The 16,299-nt window shown below is 38.4% G+C and overlaps 1 protein-coding gene across 5 annotated transcripts in view; it reads left to right on the top strand.

Annotated features, from left to right (window-relative positions):
* Nucleotides 1-16,299, top strand: part of OPHN1 (oligophrenin 1) — a 386,455-nt gene that overhangs the window by 135,998 nt on the left and 234,158 nt on the right. For all 5 annotated transcript variants that reach the window (XM_003816906.6, XM_014343473.4, XM_008970014.4 and 2 more), the window contains exon 4: nucleotides 11,806-11,867. In XM_003816906.6, the coding sequence (XP_003816954.2) occupies nucleotides 11,806-11,867 (62 nt within the window). The remainder of the gene's footprint in view (nucleotides 1-11,805; nucleotides 11,868-16,299) is intronic.

Here is a 16,299-nt window from a genome sequence, read left to right as displayed (position 1 = left end):
TCCTTGGATCCTCAGTGTCTCCCGTCTTTCATGATCAAATGAAACAGCGGTTTATATTGGGCTTTCATGTAAGAATTTGCTTGAAAAATGGGATTTGTAGATTAAACGAGAGAAACAGACACTTTTAGAGTGCTCCCAAATAGCAGATGTCATTGTAAGCACTTTATATAGACTAATGAGAGAAAGAGAGACAGAATAGTAGCAAGTTTATCCCTCAATTCAACAGATGGAGAAACTGAGATCCAGAGGTAGGGATGTGATTGTGGAAGGTACCACACAGCTACATAGTACCAGATTTGCTATTAGAGCCTGAATCTCCTAAGGCCCAATTGATGCATTCAATAACATTTTATTGAGCATCTGCTATAAAGCTTGTCCTCATGGACTTCCCAATCATACAAATTTTGGCATAGGCAAATGACTTGCAATGTCACCATAGCACCATGAGCTAGAAAGAGGCCCGTTTGCCACATAGGCTTAAGAGAATATGCTTACTTTTTTTTTTTTTTTTTTTTTTTTGTGATAGAGTCTCACTCTTGTCACCCAGGCTGGAGTGCAGTGGCGTGATCTCGACTCACTGCAACCTCCGCCTCCCGGGTTCAAGAGATTCTCCTGCCTCGGCCTCCCAAGTAGCTGGGATTACAGGCATGCGTAAATACATGCCCGGCTATTTTTTGTGGTTTTAGTAGAGACTGGGTTTCACCATGTTGGCCCGGCTGGTCTCGAACTCCTGACCTCAGGTAATCCGCCTACCCTGGCCTCCCAAAGTGCTGGGATTACAGGCGTGAACCACTGCACCAGGCCAGGTTACTCTTTTCTCAGGATCCCTTATATGTATTTTTGTTCATTAGTAAATAGGTAGCGTGTCCACTAAATTGACATAAACAAGGGATTCAGAGACATAGAACACATCTTCCTGCCTTCAAGGAGCTCATAGTCTATTAAAGGAGGTGGATAACTAAATAGACAATGGCAACACAATGTGATAAGGACTATGGTAGAGGTAAGCACATGGTAGCCCCTAATTCAGACTGGTGTGTATATGTATTGGGGGACAGGATGATGGGGAGAATAAACAAGGAAGCCTTCTCAGAGAAGTGATATCTGAGTCAGTTCCAGGGTTAAGGTGAAACAAGGCAGGTGGCTAGGGCTCAGATTTAAGGAGGCACTTACTCTCAGGGTTGTGCAAGTACAGGCTGGCACTTGAGAGTGAATATACCTCCTTAAAGTTTACAGCTTGGGTACCTGGGAATTATTTGGTGAGGATCTTCAGAGGGCCTCGTATTTTAACTTCAAATTTCAATCTTGTCATCAGCAGAGCATGGCATCCATTAGGTGAACCCTGATAGCATAGTTCTTTTATTCTGTGCATCTACCTTGCTACATCTTTTCCAGAAAATGTCACCCATGGGGTTTTAGTGGGTTGTTTGTTTATGCCTGGGGGAATAAAAGTCATGTTCTTAAATCTCAGACTGTAAATCACATTTCCACCCCAGTTATGCTAACATATTTAAAGAAACACCTTTGTGGACCAAGAAGATTGATTTAAGGTCAGACTTCTAGATGGAAAGTTCCATCAGCCACCCATTACTGGTTTCTGAGAGATGAGGGTTCAACATTGTCAGTCCCCTGATCCTGATTTTTGTTTAATGTGAATATTATTCATTGCTAAACAACTCACAGCAGATCATAAACCTCTTGGTTGAGATAAAGAAGGGACTAAGAAATAGTCTCTTGAGGGCTTTTGTTGGTATTTTTTTCTACAAAACCAGTTGAAGTATCTTTTGAGAAGTGGTGGCAAATGTCAGTTGTTTTAGAGTCCTGGAGGTCAGGCATCTTAAAAGAGGAATGGCTAAAATGAAAAAAGAAGCACTAATGTAAAAGATTGTATTTAAGTAAAGAGCCAGGAGTTGAATTCTGAAGGTTCAGTGATTTTCATGAGATTGGTGGGGGGAAAATCTTTTGGTTATACATCTTGAAGCTCTTAAGCTTATATGTCAGTTGGTGACATTGTTCACAATATTGGTTATCTTTCATATAGGGGCATGCATGAACCAAATATTTTGCTAGACTTTCTTAGCACAGGCAATAGCTTTTCTGGGGAAAGTTCTAGCCCAATGCACCTTCTGCTGTGGTGATAAGCTCTTAGAGGTTTATATCAAGTTATTGGGCTTGAGTGCATAGGGCTTCTTCTGAGATCCTGAGGAAAAGAGAAAATACAAGGTAATCAGAAGTCTCTATTGGGATCTGGGCCGTCAGGTTTTAGTTCTCCATGACTTGAAGTCATATGAGAAGGTGATAATTGGGCTGGGTACGGTGCCTCATGCCTGTAATCTCAGCACTTTGGAAGGCAAATGTGAGTGACTCACTTGAGTCTAGGAGCTGATTCTAAATGCTTTCAGGGAAGCATCAGATTAAAACATAAAAACCTATGTGTAGATGAGAAAAGACATAAAATGGCAGTGGCCAACTTATTACTGATCATTTTCAAAAGTGGAAGACTTGATGAAATTTTATTACCAGAAGAATAGTGCAACTGAAAAATACATGGGATTTATGTGGCATATAAAACAAAAGAAATATCAATCCATAAAAAGATTTTACAAAAAATCTATAATCATAATAACACTATTTTCAAGGAAGAGTGAATATTATATTTATAAAAGTTGGTAAACAACCTTTATGAAGAAAAAAGTCTTCAGACATAACATAATAATTCTGACATAATATACCATGAACATAGCAAGCTTATAGTTAGAATATACCAAGAATATGTCAATAATATCAAGTAAAGCTGGGCTCAGCGATGCATACCTGTAATCCCAGGTACTCAGGAGGCTGAGGTGGGAGGATCGATTGAACAACCCCCAGCCACCCAAAAGAATATCAAGTAAAGAGATTGAGAAATCTTAATAAAACATACTATGGAAAGCAAGAACATTGATCGTTCTCTAAGAACTTCCTGTATAGCATTCAATTTCTGAAATATGTACATTGGTAACGTTTAGCCCATTTAAGCTAGGGAAGTCTGAACATCTCTTTTGATTTCATGGTGCTTCCTATGCAACTCAGACGATAAAACAAAAAGCACCAAAACTATGCACTGGACAATTAAGGAAGTTATTGCCATAGGGAGAACCTTTATTAATGAGGAACATCTCAAAGAAATGGAAGAAAATTGGGGTATTGTAGAGGCAGGTAAACAAGGGAGTCACCTGCAAGTCTTATGGGAGGCATGAAGAAGAATGGAGATTGATGCTATATATGAGGTGCAAAGTCTATATATAGACTTTGCAGTCTAACCATTTTTCAGAACACAGAAGGATGTGGGATGTCTTAACACTGGCTGCTTTCTTGGAGCCCTGGTCTCAGTTCCACACTCAGTGGTCCGGGATTCACAAAGCAGGGCACAACCCAGTGTCCTTTCAAAGCTCCCAGGCCCTCTGAGGTTCCACTGGGGAATTTGAGTGAAGAAGATGGCACTCATGCAGAGTGAGGAGACTGCTGAACATGAGCCCCCTATTCTCATAGGCTTTTTATACCTTTTTGCCTATTTCCCTTCTGACTGATCTGGAGACTGACTGCTGGTTAAGTGCCAGCCAGGGTCAAGTAAGTGGTACAAAATGATCCCAAGACGTTCCTATTTGTTGAGAGATCTAGCAAAGTGAATGTCATTTTCTCAGGAGCATCATTTGGCAGGCCCAGGCTTCAGGCCTGTCTGCCATTTACTCTTTCTCCCTCATTAAGGTCTCTTGGACTCCAGTAATCTTTCACTCTGAGCTCTCTTCTCTATCCTGTTCCTGCCACCATATTGTATCCATAGCAATGACCCTTATATCTTGGCTCACTTTTCTTCATGGGGATACGGTAGGATTTAGAAACATGGTCTTGGATTTGGCTGGACCTGAGTTCAGACTCTGACCTGTTTATTTACTGACTACATGATCTTAGGCAGTTTTCATTAAAAAAAGTAATAATTGGGTTTATTGGTATCTTTGCATTATAATATAAACATACTTTGTTATAAAAATATGGAAATGAACAAAAAGATTATTATTAGCTGCCGTATACTGAGTACCTACTGTGTGCCTACTGCTTTGTGTACACTATCTAATTCTCAGAGCAATTTTAAGGAGGTGAATGAGGCTAATGGAGGTTAAGAAACTTGCCCAGGATCACATAGCTAATAAGTAGCTTAAGTGGGATTTTTTTTTTTTTAATCAGGGTTTGGCTCTGTCACCTAGGCTGGAGTGCAGTGGCAGGACTGTGGCTCACTGCAGCCTTGACCTCCCAGGCTCATTTGATTTTCCCATCTCAGCCTCCTAAGTAGCCAGGAAGCACACCTCACCCGGCTAATTTTTGTCGCTTTTTTTTTCCTTTCTTTCTTTTTTTTTTTTGAGATGGAGTCTTGCTCTGTCACCCAGGCTGGAGTGCAGAGGCACGATCTCAGTTCACTGCAACCTCTACCTCCCAGGTTCAAGCAATTCTCCTGCCTCAGCCTCCTGGGTAGGTGGGATTACAGGTGCTCACCACCACCCCTGGCTAATTTTTGTATATTTGGTAGAGATGGGGTTTCACCATGTTGGCCAGGCTTGTCTCAAACTCCTGATCTCAAGTGATCCACCTGCCTCGGCCTCCCAAAGTGTTGGGATTGCAGGTGTGAGCCACAGCACCTGGCCCTAATTTTTGTAGCTTTTTTTGTAGAGTTGAATTTCATCATGTTGCCCAGACTGGTTGTGAACTCCTGAGCTCAAGCGATCTGCCTACCTCGGCTTTCCAAAGTGAAGGGATTATAGGCATGAGCCACCATGCCCAGCTTTAAGTAGGACTTTAAATCATTTCATTTTTGACTTTAAAATTTATACATATATGCACTCCATAACCGTGTTAATGTCATAGTGAATAATCAATAAATAGTTAAGCCCGAGAGCTAGATTTAATTAAAAAAAAAAGAATCAATTATTTTGATGTATTTTTTTCTTGGCTTTTTTGGGGGTAGAAACAATTTTCTGCATATAGCTGTACTTGTGTACAATTGTTGCATACAGATTTTTATATTCTGCTGTTTTTAAATAGTGTGACACTCTAGCTATTTTGTCATGTACAGAAAATTTTGTGTAATTTCCTTTTTAATAGCTTCAATAATAGTCCATTAAGTGGACATACTTAATAATTTCCCAATCATTGGACATTTTATGTGTTTTCAATTATTCATCATCAGCAATAATGTTGAATACCTACCTTTGGATATAAAGGTTTATCCCCCTGTATTCAGAATTAGTTCTTTTTGTTTGTTTGTTTGTTTTTTGTAGAGATGGGGGTCTCACTTTTGTAGAGATGGCTCACTGTTGCCATCAGGCATTTGAGCAATCCTCCTGCCTTGGCCTCCCAAAGTGTTGAGATTACAGGTATTTTCCACCATGACCATCCCATGATTAGGTTTTAGGTATGGTTTCCCAGATACGAATTTACAATGTAAAAGGGTATAGATAATTTTAAGCTGTTTGATCCACATTTGTCAATTTTTACAATTGTTTGGAAGACAGTGCATAACACTGTAATTTATATGACCTTGCTAAATTAAACCTCAGTTTTCTCATCACTGAAATTGTAATGATGAATAATAAAACACTTGAGAAGCATCTACCATATTGCTTTTCCCATCTCACTTTTCCGAATGTTTTGTAATTTCTTTGAAATTTCCAAGGATAATGTTCTCTTGCTGTGGTCTTTTTTTAAAAAGAAAATTCTTGGATTGGTAAACATTATTGAGGAATTTTGCAGTAAGTTTTATAAGCCCTGCTTTGTGGTGGTGTTGCGGCAGGGGATGTTGCTATTATTGATGATGGTGTTGTTGTTTGTTATGGTTATGCAGGGCTGTTTTCTTCCATTTCTTAGCCAATTTTCTTAGTCCTCAGTCCTAGTATCTGAAGAGAGGGCAAAAGGACTCTAATGACTTTGGCTCCTTAATGACTATTCTCTACCACACTCTGTAATGGACAGTCTGATCTCCTCACTAAAGCTTTTATTGCCTTCCCATTAATTCTACAGAGCCGTCTGCAGGGTTAGTTTTTAGAAGATGCTGTAATTAATTATCCATGATATTTGGTTAAAAATAGATCTGTAAGAGGCTTTATAGGACCTCAAGATTCTGAGTCAGAAATAACCCTTGTCCAAACCTTCCGCTTTTGCCTTTTTCTTTTGTCTTTTTTTTTCTTTTTATTTTTCTTTTTGAGATGAAGTTTCACTCTTGTCCCCCAGGCTGGAGTGCAGTGGCACGATCTTGGCTCACTGCAACCTCTGCCTCCTGGGTTCAAGCAATTCTCCTGCCTCAGCCTCCCGAGTAGCTGGGATTACAGGTGTCCGCTTCCACGCTCGGCTAATTTTTGTATTTTTAGTAGAGACGGGGGTCTCACGATGTTGGCCAGGCTGGTCTTGAACGTCTGACCTCAGGTGATCCATCCTCCTTGGCCTCCCAAAGTGCTGGGATTACAGGTGTGAGCCACTGAGCCTGGTTCTGCTTTTGCCCTTTTCTTGATTTGCTATAGATATGACCAAGGGAGAGTGAATATGAGGATATTTGGAGAAGAAAACACCATTTGTGGGGCCAGTTGGAGGGACAGTGAAAACAATGTGACATAGTGCTTTCACTGTGACTGGGGACTGTAGATAGAGCATTGAAATGGGGTCCTCTTTTGACTGTTCAGCTAGCTGTGTGACCTTGAACAAGTCAGTTCCAATCTCTGGGCCTCAGTTTTCTCAGGAATAAAATGACATAGTTAGACTAAGATAGATGATCTGTAAAAGTCTTAACCTTTTTAGAAAGCAAGTGATTACAATCTTAGAATCAAGAGGCTATCTTGACTTTGCTACATGCTTCTTGCCCTGTGCCACATATTTCTCTAGGCATTTGCAGTCTTCTGATCAAGCAATAAATGTACTCATAGGGCTTTTTCAGGCCAGATATTCAGCAATGAGGTTTTTCTTGACTCAGCAACTTAATTTTAAAGTGATTTAACAATTACTGAAGCTGTATGTTAATTGAAAGTAAGGATCAAGAAGCTCTGACCAGGTTACCACGGTGGGAATGGTTGAAAAATGACCTCCAAAAATTCGATCTTTCATAAAAGCAGCAAAAACACTGGCAGAAATGTCCAAAATCAACTTTTTTAAAACTCCAAAAATGAACCAAAATTTTGCAACAAAACAGTGCATGTTTATTAAATAAAAATGGCTGAATAGTTGAAAAAACACTGAGCTCTATGACATTTTAATTTGCCATGTTCCTATTCCTTTCTGCAGTTCCATAGTAGCTTTGAAAACTAACGTCTGTATAATCATGCAGTGTGTGCAAACCACCATTCTAGCAGCCATGGGTGAGGGTAGAATGGGTGTGAAGTTACTCAAAATTTGAGAAATATCACTCACAAGGCTTATGTTATTTGAGTTGACTCAGAGTTTACTCTTTAAATGGTTGTTGTTGTTGTTTTACTAGCGCATTTTCTTTCTTTTGTGCATTTTTTTTTTTTTGAGACAGAACTCCTGACCTCAAGCAATCCTCCTGCCTTAGCCTCTGAGATTAAAGGCATGAGTCACTGCAACCCACTTGTGATTGTTTTGTTTTGTTTTTTTTTTAATTTCTTTTCTTTTCCTTCCTTCCTTCTTCCTTTCTTTCTTCTTTCTTTTCCCCTTCCCTTCTCTTCTCTTTTCTTTTCTCCCTTCCCTTCCCTCCTTCCTTCTTTCCTTCCTTCCCTTCCCCTTCTCCTCCCTCCCTCCCTTTTCTTTCTTTCTTCCTTCCTTCCTTCCTTTCTCTCTCTCTTTCTTTTTTTTCTTCCTTTCTTTTTCTTTCTCCTTCCTTCCTTCCTTTCTTCCTTTCTTAATTTCTTTTCCTTCCTTCCTGCCTTCCTTCCTTCTTTCTCTCTCTCTCTTTCTCTCTCTCTCATCCAGGCTGTAGTGCAGTAGTGGCATCTTGGCTTACTGAAGCCTCTGCCTCCCGATTTCAAGCAATATTCCTGCCTCAGCCTCCTGAGTAGCTGGAATTACAGGCACCTGCCACCATGCCCAGCTAATTTTTGTATTTTTAGTAGAGACAAGTTTCTCCACGTTGGCCAGGCTGGTCTCAAACTTCCGGTCTCAAGCAGTCCACCTGCCTGAGCCTCCCAGAGTACTAGGATTACAGGTGTGAGCCACCACACCTGCCCCTAGGGCATTTTCTAAAACCATTCAGTGGCAGTTGTTTAGTACTACAGTTTCCACAGACAACAAAAAGAATAAAGTAGCAAATAAGAAGCTGAACAATAAACCAAACAGGACAAAATGGAGAATGAATTATCCTTGGAGAGCTTTGAAGAGCTGTGAGATATTCCTGGAAATCTAGGAGTCATGCACATGAGAGGGGCTTTGTACATACCCAGCGTTTGTATCTGTCTAGAAGAAAGACTTGAGACATCTAATCTCCCACTTCTGGCTGACCTTCAGCTCTTTGCAAGGAGGAGTGAAGGCTAAGGCACAGTTGTAAACTGTCTGGCTGAATGTTGAAGGCACACCCCACAATACACAGAGAGCCCTTCAGCAAAGGCTTGGAGATATTTGTTCAAACCATTTAAAGAAATCTCTGTCCAATCACTTGTTGACCGGTAAGCTTACTGACCAGAAACTTTAGTGGTTTCATATGACAAAGAATGCAGACTATAGAATGAGTCCATGAAGCCAATGTAACAACCAGCAACCACAAGAACAACAAGCTCTGGGGAAATAGAGGAGTTCTGATTTCCAAAGTTGCCACACTATTTAGAATGTTAACTTTTAAAAAATTATGAGACATGCAAAGAAATAGTAAAATATGACCCTTGAACAAGGGAAAAAAAGCAATTAATAGAACCTGTCCCCGAGGAAGCCCTTACATTAGATTTTCTAGACAAAGAGTTTCAATTACCTATTTAAATATATTTAAATTAATAAATGAGACCATGTCTAAAGAACTTAAGAAATGAATGAGAACAGTGTCTCACAAAATAGACAATATCAATAAAGAGATAGATTTTTTTTTAAAGGAATCAACTGAAACTTGCAGTTGGAAGTTGCAGTATAATAACTGAAATGAAAAACTTACTACTGGGGGTTCAGCATCATATTGTACTGGGAAAATAAATGATCAGCAAATTTAAAGACAAGTGAATTGAGATCATTCAATCTGAGGGAAATAAAGAATAATGATTGAGAAAAATGAACAGAACCTCAGATACCTGTGGGATATCATCAAGCATAAGAGCATATACAGAATGAGAACCTCAGAAGAAGAGAGTGAGACAGGAAAGAAAGAATATTTGAAGAAATAATGGCCAAGAAATTGGCAAATTTGGTGAAAAACATGAATCTGCACATCCAACAAGTTAAATTTAGAGATACATGCCTAACCATATGATAGTCTAATGAAAGAAAATAACAGAGATAATCTTGTAAAAAATAAGAGAAAAATGAAAGAATAGAAACGAATGAAAACAGTCACAACATACTAAATCTTATGGGATGCTGCTAAAACAGTGTTTGGAAGGAAATTTGTAGCTTCAAATTCCTATGTTAAAAAAGAACAAAGATATCAAATCAATAACCAAACTTTCCAACTTAAGACACTTGAAAAACAAGAGCAAACTAAAGAAACAAAAGTAAAGAAATAATAAAGACTAAAGAGGAAATAAATGAAATGGAGAACAGAAAAAGAATATAATAATAAGGCAACCTTGTCAAAATAACAAGACAATCATTGAAACCAAACATCTGTTCTTCATAAAGTTAAACAAAATTGACAAACCCTTAGCTAGACTGACCGTGAGACTACTTCAATTACTAAAATCAGGAATGAAATACGGGACATTACTACTAATCCTAGAGAAATAAAACTGATTATAAGGAAATACTAAATATAGTTGACCCTCAAACAATATGGGTTCAAAACGTAGAGGTCCAGTTACAGGCAGACTTTTTCTCTTTGATTTGGATAGAAAAATACAGTATTTGTGGGATGTGAAATTCACACACATGGAGGGCCAACTTTTCATATGTACGTACATTCACATAAAACTTGTTCACAAATGTTCATGGTTGCATAAACCAGATTCAGAGGTCACATGTGTTTCCATTTATGAGAAATGTCTAGAGTAGGCAAGTTCATGGAAATAGAAAATAGATTAGTGGTTATCTGGGTGTTGGGAGGAAGTGGTAATGGGGTGTAATGCTAATGGGGTTTGGGTTTCTTTTGGGGGTGATGAAAATGTTCTGCAACTGTACAGTGGTGATAGTTGCACAACTTTGTGAATATACTAAAAGCCCGAATTGTACACTTTAAAATGGTGCATTTTATTATGTCTCAGTCCGTTTGTGTCACCATAAAGGAATACCCAATGCTAGGTGATTTATGAAGAAGAGAGGTTTATTTGGCTCATGGTTCTGCAGGCTGTATAGGAAGCATGGCATCAGCATCTGCTTCTGGTGAGCACCTCAGGAAGCTTCCAGTGGTGGCAGAAGAAGAAAGGGAGTCAGTGTGTCACACCTCACCTCCAACATTGGGGATCAAATTTCAACATGAGATTTTGAGGAGATAGATACCCAAACTATATTATATGGTGATATCAATTCAGTGATAATAATAAGCACCTAATAAAGATATTGTCACAATTAAACCCTCAAGCAGAAGGCTTGGCACATTTAATGTCCATGAAATTTAGTCTTTTCCTTTAAATGTTTGAATATGATATTTGTCACATTTCCTTTAGAGGTAAACTGATCGTGTCTGGAAAAATGCCAATTAAAATCTCTGACTCTTTTCTTAGCATAAAGTATTTGGGGACAGAAGGTCAATAAACATTTCCATTTTTTCCTATTTACTCTTTCTGAGTATGGTGTTTATCTTTTCTATGCTACGGTTGAGCTCTGAATGAATTTAGTGTTTTCAAAGGTGATCTCCCTGGGTATTTGCAGCAACTTAATCCTCAGAAGAAGAAAGAAATGTCATTGCCTTGCATCCTGTGTTGACCCCTAAATTCATTTCCTTGACACCAGGAATGCTGGACTTGTTCAGTTGTTTTAAGGAGGAAACTCAATTTTTGATTAAAAATATTAGTATAGACAAATTTGTTTTTCCAGGCTTTCATTCAGATGCCAGTCGAGAATATACTTCCTGCTTCTGGAGAGAAGTTGAGGAATTTGAATAGGCACTAAAGACTATTTAGCTTAACTTACTTTTTTTTTGTATATAAAGACATTGAATTTCTGAGAAAGGAAGTGATTTGCCCAGTCATCCTGCCAGTAAGTGGCACAATTGGCACTAGAAGAGTAGAAAGTTTGGGAGGGTGGAAAGGGTAATGTTTATTATTTACTTTGTGTTGACACTACATTTACCATCCAATTTAGTTCTTACAGCAATGGTCTCTGGTTGGTCAGTAGTGGAACAGGGATCCAAACTCGTTTCAGGGTTCCATAGCTGCCAATTAATTACACAGCAAACCTCTTGCCCCTTCCCTAATCTTTTAGCTTGTCTATGAAATAAGAGAAATTCTAGCTACTCCTGAGTGGCTGTAAGGATTAAATAAAATATTAAAGTGTATGGGGATTGATAAAAGAGGAAAGAAAAGAAAAGAAACATTCAACAGGTGCTGAACACCTGCTTTGTCCTCCGATTTGACACCTTCCTCTAGTGGCCATGTGGGCATAGGGCACTGGTCCCTACTTCCTGTTGCACAGATCTCTATCCATTTGTCTATCAAGCACCATGATTAATTTGTTTTACATTTGATTCTCTCCTTCCAGCTGAATCCTTCAAGGAATTTGCTGAATTGCTCAACGAGGTAGAAAATGAGAGGATGATGATGGTAAGTCACTAACACTGTCACTGAAGCTGAGTTCATGGGTGATATAGGGGATTTTTCCTTTCCTTTATGCTTGGATTGATCCTATACTATTTTGATTTCTGTCAGATAGCTTCTTGGTGCTGTAAAAATAGTTAGGTAATAGATCTGGTTATTATGTCTCAAGCTTCCACCCTGAGAGTTTGGCATTAGATAGAGGGAAATTAACGTGCAAATCCCATCTGTATTCATTTCAGTGAAAAATAATTTCAGTGGATATTAAACTGGGCCTTTGAACATGTTGACAGAAATTGAGGTCTTTAGTGTTTTTAGCCAAATTATCCATTTGTTAATCTTTAATTTGTAGAGTAGTTTTACTTTTATAGAGAAAATCAGTAGAAAATAAAGATAGAACTCATATACCACCTTTCTCTCTCCCATTCAGTTTTCCCTATTATTAAACATCATGTGAATGTGATACATTTGTTATAATTGATGAGCCAATATTGAAACAATATTATTAACTAAAGTTCATAGTTTACATTAGGATTTACTCTTGGTATTGTACATTTTATGGATTTGACAAATATATAATGACATGTATCCACCATTACAGTGTCACCATACAGAATAGATTCATGGCCGTGAACATTTCTTTTGTCCAATCTATTCATCCTTCTCTTCCTTCTCCAGTCCTGAAACCCTGACAACCACTGATCTTTCTTTTTATTGTGTTTTGCCTTTTCCAGAATGTTTATAGTAGATATCAAACAGTATGTAGCCATTTCAGATTGGCGTATTTGACTTAGCAATATGCATTTTATTTTCCTGTCATTTATTTTTGTCATTAAATAATATCCCATGGTATGATTTACCACAGTTTATCCACTCACCTACTGAGGGACATCTTGGTTATTTTGGCAATTATAAGGAAAACTATTATAAACAGTTGTATGTAGGTTTTTGTGTTGATACAAATTTCCAACTGATTTGGTTAAATAATAAGGAGTGTAATTGCTGGAGTGTAAATTGTCAGGGTATGTTTAATTTTGTAAGAAATTGCCAACCAACTTCCAAAATAGCTGTGCCATTTCGCATAACCAGCAATGAATCAGAGATCCTATTGCTCCATGTCCTCGCCAGCTCCATGTTCTTACCAGCATTTGCTGTTGTCAGTGTTCTGGATTTTAGCCATTCTCATGGATGTGTAGTGGTATCTCATTACTGTTGTAATTTGCAACTCCCTAATTACATATTATGCAGAGCATCTTTCCATATGCTTAACTGCCATCGGTATATCCTTTCTGGTGAGGTATTTGTTCAGTTCTTTTGCCTATTATTAAATTGATTTTCTTTTGTTAAGTTTTAAGAGTTCTTTGTATATTTTAGATTCCAGACCTTTATCCAATAGGCATTTGCAAAGATTTTCTCCTCGTCTGTGGCTTGTCTTTTTATTTTCTTAATAGTCTCTTTTGCATTGCATAGGTTTTTAATTTTAATGAAGTCCAACTTACACATTTTTGCTTTAATGGATCATACTTTTGGTGTTATATCTAAAAAGTCTTTTCCAAATCCAAGGTCACCCAGATTTTCTCCTATGTTATATTTTTGGAATTTTATAGCTTTTTGTTTTACATTTAGGTCAATGATTCATTTTGAATTAATTTTTATGAAGGATATAAAGTCTGTGTCTAGATTCACTGTTTTGCATGTGGATATCCAGTTGCTCCAACACTATTTTTTGAAAATACTATTCTTTCTCCTTGAATTACCTTTTGTCCTTTATCAAAGATCACTTGACTATATTTATATGGGTCTGTATCTGGGCTCTCTATTTCTGTTGCATTGATCTATTTATCTATTCTTTCACAAATACCACACTATCTTCATTACTTTAGCGTGGTAGTAATTGCACTGTAGTAAAAAGCATTGAAGTCAGGTATAAGCTTAAGAATCAGTTTGTTCATATCCACAAAATAACTTGCTGGGATTTTGATTGGGATTGCTTTTAAGATCCTAGAGATATCTTTTTGATTTTGATTAGGATTTGCTTTTAAGCTACCAGGGAAAAACTGATATCTTAAAAATATTGACTTTTCCTAATTATAAACGTGGGTTATCTCTCCATTTATTTATATCTTTTTTGATTTCTTTCATCAGAGTTTTGTAGTTTCCTTATATAGATATTTTATGTATTTTGCTAGATTTCTACTTAAGTGTTTCATTTTTATGAAGTCTAATTATTTTAACAGCCTAAAAATAATCTTTTTGTGTGGTCCTTAGACCGGCAGTACCATCATGACCAGCACCAGCAGAAAATTATTGGAAATACTGGTCCTTGTACCCATCCCAGACTTATTGGGGACTTAAATGTTGAAATGTATGCGTTGATCAATATTCATTTTTATTAGGGGCATGATGGTAGGATGGGAATTCTGTTTTACTTTTCTCCATCAGATGACTTTTTATGGGCTTCTCAGTTTTGTTAAAGCTATTTATTCCAACAGCCAGAACTAATTTACCTATAAAATCCCTTTCCTTTCAACAGTGTGGTACTGACTTCTCAAAATACTGCTCATAGAATCTAGACTCCCAGAGAAGTAGGATTGAAGGCAGGACTTGGAGGTAGGGGAATTAGAGAATTAAGGCTCTAATTCTGGATCTGACACTAACTTGTTGACTTCAGGTTTACTACTTCATTTTTCTGGGCTCCTTTTTCTTATTTGTAGAGTGAGGAAAATAATCCCCATCTCTTATGGTTGTTTAAAGTGCTCCAAATAACATAGTAAACATGGACGTGTTTTATAAGGGGAAAATACTGATTATGTAAGCATGGTTTTTAGTTATCTTTAGTTACTCACAAGATTCTGCTTGTGGAAATATGATTTGGGAATTTTCTTAGTTTAAAATATTTGCTTTTAAATGTACTAAGAAGAGACCAATATGTGTGGTTTCCCTGGACCCTCTTAGATGGCCCCCTTGCTAATACACAGTCTACTAAATGTTCTTCTCTGCCCACAGGGTTTGTGGACTGCTGCCTATGTTGTTTTCAAAGGCATTTGCCCCCATTTCATTCAGATAGCACTAGAAAGCTCAGCTGTACTTCTCTTTAGCCCTAGTTGTTTCTCCATCTCTTTTATTTACCCAATAACAAAGCCCTCACATATTGAAGTAGTATTCATCTTTTGAGATGTTGTTTTTCTCACCCTTCCTGCTGATACTTTGCCACATGACTGACTCATTTTCTTCTGTCTTTAATTATGTTGTGCCGTTTTGTCCCAACAACTTTTCAATCGTATATTGAGTGTTTGCTCCCTATTTCCCACTTAATTCCAGGAATGCTGAGATGGTTAGGCTTAATGAGTGTCTTTCACCCCATGCCAGGAATTCATTGCTTGATTATAACTTTTCCATTTCCTGGCTTTGTAGCAAAAGGGACCTCTCTACCCCAGTCTGGATAATTTAGTGGGTCTTATATTGCATTTTATCCTTTGTAAAAGAAGAGTCCAAAGTAAGCTTTAGAATAACAGTAAGAAAGTTCACAGCGCTCAAGCATGGAAATTGCCTGTGTCTGGTCATCTCCATAAATGAATATAAATTGGGGAAGGAATTATGATGGGAAGAAGTGAGGAAGGGCATCCCTGTGATGTTCTCAAAAGTATACTGTTGGGGCTGGGTGTGGTGGCTCACGCTTTTAATCATAGCTCTTTGGGAGGCTGAGGCAGGCAGATCGCTTGAGGCCAGGAGTTCAAGAGCAGCCTGGTCAACATGGTGAAACCTCGTCTCTACTAAAAATACAAAAATTAGCTGGGCGTTATCGTGCATCTGTAGTCCCAGCTACTCGGGAGGCTGAGGTGGGAGGATCACCTGAACCTGAGGAGGTCAAGGCTGCAGTGAGCCATGATCATGCCACTGTACTACAGCCTGGGTGAGTAAGGCCCTGCCAAAAAAAAAAAAAAAAAAAAAAAGAGCGGGGGAGGGCCTTGAAAAGTCTGAATTGCACACTTCTTATATGATTATGAAGCTTGCCTAGATTCCTTTCTGACTCTGAAGGGGCCTCTGTTGGCAATGTGCAAGGTCTGTTTTTGAAGACTGCCAAAAGTGACCTAAAGAGGCCCCCATAATATTTCAGCCTGTCTTTAGTGCTCTTTTTAAAAAAAAAAAAAATTTAATTTTATTTTTTGTGACGGAGTCTCCCTCTGTTGCCCAGGCTGGAGTGCAGTGGCGTGATTTCGGCTCACTGCAGCCTCCGCCTCCTGGGTTCAAGTGATTCTCCTGCCTCAGCCTCCTGAGTAGCTGGGACTACAGGCACCCACCACCATGCCCAGCTAATTTTTGTATTTTTAGTAGAGATGGGGTTTTGCCATGTTGGCCAGGCTAGCCTGGAACTCCTGGCCTCAGCTGATCCACCCGCCTTGGCCTCCCAAAGTGCTGGGATTACAGGCGCAAGCCACTG

This window comes from Pan paniscus, chromosome X, assembly GCF_029289425.2.
Source record: "Pan paniscus chromosome X, NHGRI_mPanPan1-v2.0_pri, whole genome shotgun sequence".
In the NCBI taxonomy this organism is placed as follows: domain Eukaryota; kingdom Metazoa; phylum Chordata; class Mammalia; order Primates; family Hominidae; genus Pan; species Pan paniscus.
Note: the sequence above shows the minus strand (reverse complement) of the source record. Positions and strands in the feature narration are given on the sequence as shown.